The sequence below is a fragment of the Colobus angolensis genome, unplaced genomic scaffold, assembly GCF_000951035.1.
Source record: "Colobus angolensis palliatus isolate OR3802 unplaced genomic scaffold, Cang.pa_1.0 Scaffold393, whole genome shotgun sequence".
NCBI classification, from domain to species: domain Eukaryota; kingdom Metazoa; phylum Chordata; class Mammalia; order Primates; family Cercopithecidae; genus Colobus; species Colobus angolensis.
Genome location: NW_012117299.1, coordinates 1,687,320 through 1,690,654, shown reverse-complemented (window position 1 = coordinate 1,690,654; position 3,335 = coordinate 1,687,320). Strand labels below are relative to the sequence as shown.

The 3,335-nt window shown below is 37.4% G+C and overlaps 1 protein-coding gene across 1 annotated transcript in view; it reads right to left on the bottom strand.

The window, feature by feature from the left end:
- Positions 1–543: 543 nt before the first annotated feature.
- Positions 544–3,335, bottom strand: part of IMPG2 (interphotoreceptor matrix proteoglycan 2) — a 98,889-nt gene continuing 96,097 nt past the window's right edge. Inside the window, exons 18-19 of the mRNA XM_011955046.1 lie at positions 2,932–3,011; positions 544–1,078 (exon numbers count right to left, since the gene is read on the bottom strand). Of these exons, the coding sequence (XP_011810436.1) occupies positions 1,066–1,078; positions 2,932–3,011 (93 nt within the window). The 3' untranslated portion in view covers positions 544–1,065. The remainder of the gene's footprint in view (positions 1,079–2,931; positions 3,012–3,335) is intronic.

Sequence of the window (3,335 nt, the reverse complement as noted above, 5' to 3'; positions counted from 1 at the left end):
ACTTCCTATCTGTTCAGTTTTTTAAATATTTTAATTGTAATAAAAGTTTTGCCCTGTTTTATATAAGCAGGAGTTAACTTAGACTGGAGGTATTACACAAAGGAGAAGCAATGAAAATGAGCTAATCTATATTATGTGAGGTAGTTAAGTGCTGTTTTACAAATTAATATACCAGGAACTAGAGGAGAGGCAGGATTTGCCCAAGACATCTTTAGATCTCAGAAGCAATCAGGGAACCTCAGTCCAGCAATCAAGGAACAAAATATAATCTCAGCACTGGGGTCTTGACCTGACACTCACTTCCTCCCTGCCCATGTGATTAAATTTGTCTTTGGATTAATGGGAATCTTCTAAACTTCATATATATATATATATATATGCATTATTCCTGAAAACTAAAAAAAAAAAGGACCTTAACATAGTTAACATAACAATAATGTGGTCTTGATTAATATGCTCAGGAAATGCAAAACACTGATAGGAGCATAAAAATACAACCCTAATTCTATCCTGCAGCAAAAAAGTTTGCTTTTTCTTTAGCAGTTTGATCAAAAAAAAGAAAGAAAATATTTTATTTAGATGAATGCCTGACTATAAACTACCCACTAAGACTACTTCAACGGTTTCCCCTTCTACCCAACAATAACAAATACGCTCCAAAATATTCCCTTACTAAGCCAGACTTCTCCATGTAAGAGTCTCACCTTATTTTCCTATTGAGAAACCCGAGGCACAGTTCTTAGGAGACACCCTCAATGATTCAGAAGTAGACAGCAACTGCAGCCCTAACTCCCAAGTCCAGCTTTTTCTTGTAGAATACTTTCCAGAGTTTATGTAGTTTTCAATTTCTTTAAACACAGCTTTCAGTCTTTATAGAAATAAAAATGGTAATATCTCTTACTACATTCTGAAAACTTAAGCTGAAAAAAAAAAAAACAGTGTGCCCTACATTTAATTTTTTAATAGAAAACTCTTCTTCCAACAGTGTTCAAAATCCAGGTTAATTATATGACATAAGCGACAAGTAATCTCCATCTTCTCCAGGTTTCAGAACAGGAGTTTTGGTTAAAGCTCTTCCCTGCCATGAAAACACAAACAGCAATTCAGTAAAAAAAAAAAAAAAAGCAAGAATGTAATAAAATGCAATTACTGTCATAGATCACTAAGCTATACTCCTAAAATCATGAATATTTTTTTCTTTCTTTGAAGGAAAGTTGTTCTGTGCTGTGCTAAAAAAATTTTTAATCCACTCTACAAAGACCATGTGATGCTCTAACTAATCCTGAATCAAATCCATTGATATTTTTTGGGCTACCTGATATATGAAAACTCTGAAACTAAGTGAAAACTGAAAATGCTATATGGATTATGTGCCTGACATCTTTCTGATGTCTTATTCCTTCTATGAACCTGCTAAGGTTACAGAGACTGTGCGGACTTTCTTTTGTGTCACAGGGTCTTCTAGTTCAAATCTTCTTTGTTTCATAGACTCTTCATGTGTATTTTAATGTTAGACAGTGCACCAGAAGAAACAGAACCATGTAGTCAACCTGCCTATTCCTATAAGGCTCTCCTGAATCCTTCCTTTGGATATCTTAGACTAGAAAAGACTCATTTTTAATTCAATGAACACATTCAGGCAGGTAGCTTCCAGAGGCTTCTAAAGGGCCTTAGGAAAGACAAAAACATTCCTGTTCTTTCTATTGGATACTACTGAAATGGAGCTGTGGGTCGTCTGCTGGCTGAAGAGGCAGAGATGAATGGATTCTCCGGTTTAAAAGGCAGATGCCTGGTGATACTGCTCTGGCTGCATTCAGCAAGACTGGCAGCACCTCCTAGGAGGCAAGTCAGATGTTCAGAGATTTTTAGAGTTATCTCTACCATGCACATGGAATTCGATTTCTAAGCATCTTGCTCAGTTTCCTTAGGTATCAGCTTGTCCCTTCTCTTAGAGAGGAACCACGAGCAAAGGAGCCACCTATCAGAGAAAAAGAATTTTGAGTAAAGGGGCAGGGGTTCCACTCAGGGCCATGGGTGCTATTCCGACCCTTCATTAATTTCTTTTACAAGCATGCATGAATTGCTCTGATTTTTCTCTTCTAAAAGCCAAGCCAGAAGATACCTGTCTGGCCCTCCATGAACACACACTTCCACGAAGGCAAGCGTAGGACCAAATATCAATACCAAACTGTAATCCTACCCAACACACTCAGCTAATGCCCACGATGGCCTCTCTTCCAGATAGTTTATTTGGTAACCTATGTCTAGTTATGGATGCTGGGAACAAAGAAAAAAATCACAGATTTGCCCAAAATGCATCCTGAGAAAAGCAAATGGGAAAATTAAGATTAACTTGATAGAGGCAAGAGATACAGTTTAACGAGATTTGTAATTCAAAGCGTACTGAAAAATATCTACAGAAATGGAATTGAAAGCATATGTTGCAGTATGTGAGGACTTATGGCTTCTGAAATGTTCTTCAAAGGAACTATCGATGAAAAATATTTTATGGCATCACATCAGTCAGATCACTGGTGAGATCTATGATAACAAGAGAGAAAATATGAAAAGACTATGTGTAGTCCAGGCATCTCTAGTCCAAAACAGACAGTATCTTAGTTTTACAGTTTCTCTGCCACTGGCTATCACTGCCATCTTGAAGGGACATGTAAGGGACAAGTAAGTCCCTTCATGTCTCCAAGATTTCATTTCCTCAAATAAGAAACACCCAATTTACAAAGCCCTCGTAAGGAATAAATGAGATAATCTGTGTGGACATGCATAAACTTCGAAGAACTCAACAAATGTTGGTTATCACCAAGACTCCTGTCACATGGACAGGAGATTCTGTGCTCACTCAGGTGTGACATTATTCTAGGGCAAACTGTTCAGTCTGCAGGTCGGGGTAGGGGGGCTGTTCCAAAAGCTTACACTTGTTGCTCTTTCACAAAAGCTGCAAACTCAGGATCATTGGCATACAGTTCCAAAACTCTCATTCTCTCTTGAATTTCCTTAAACAAAAAAGAAATAATAGGCCACACATTGCATCAGAAAAACCTCAACAGCCTTTTAAAAGGAGTTCTACTTTTCATAACGAATTGTTACATTCTGGGCTATTCAGGAGTGTGCTATAAGAAAGAATTACACTTTCAAAGAAATGGAAGGATCTACATACACTACTCTGGGTATTACATATCCTGCTCTAAATCAGACATATTTCTAAGGAAGAAAGGGAGGAAGGAGAGAGTACCAGTTAATAGTGCAAAAAAAAAAAAAAATAGGCCATTGGGCGGGAAATAAGGTACTGCTCAGAATTTAATACTCAGTGCATATCA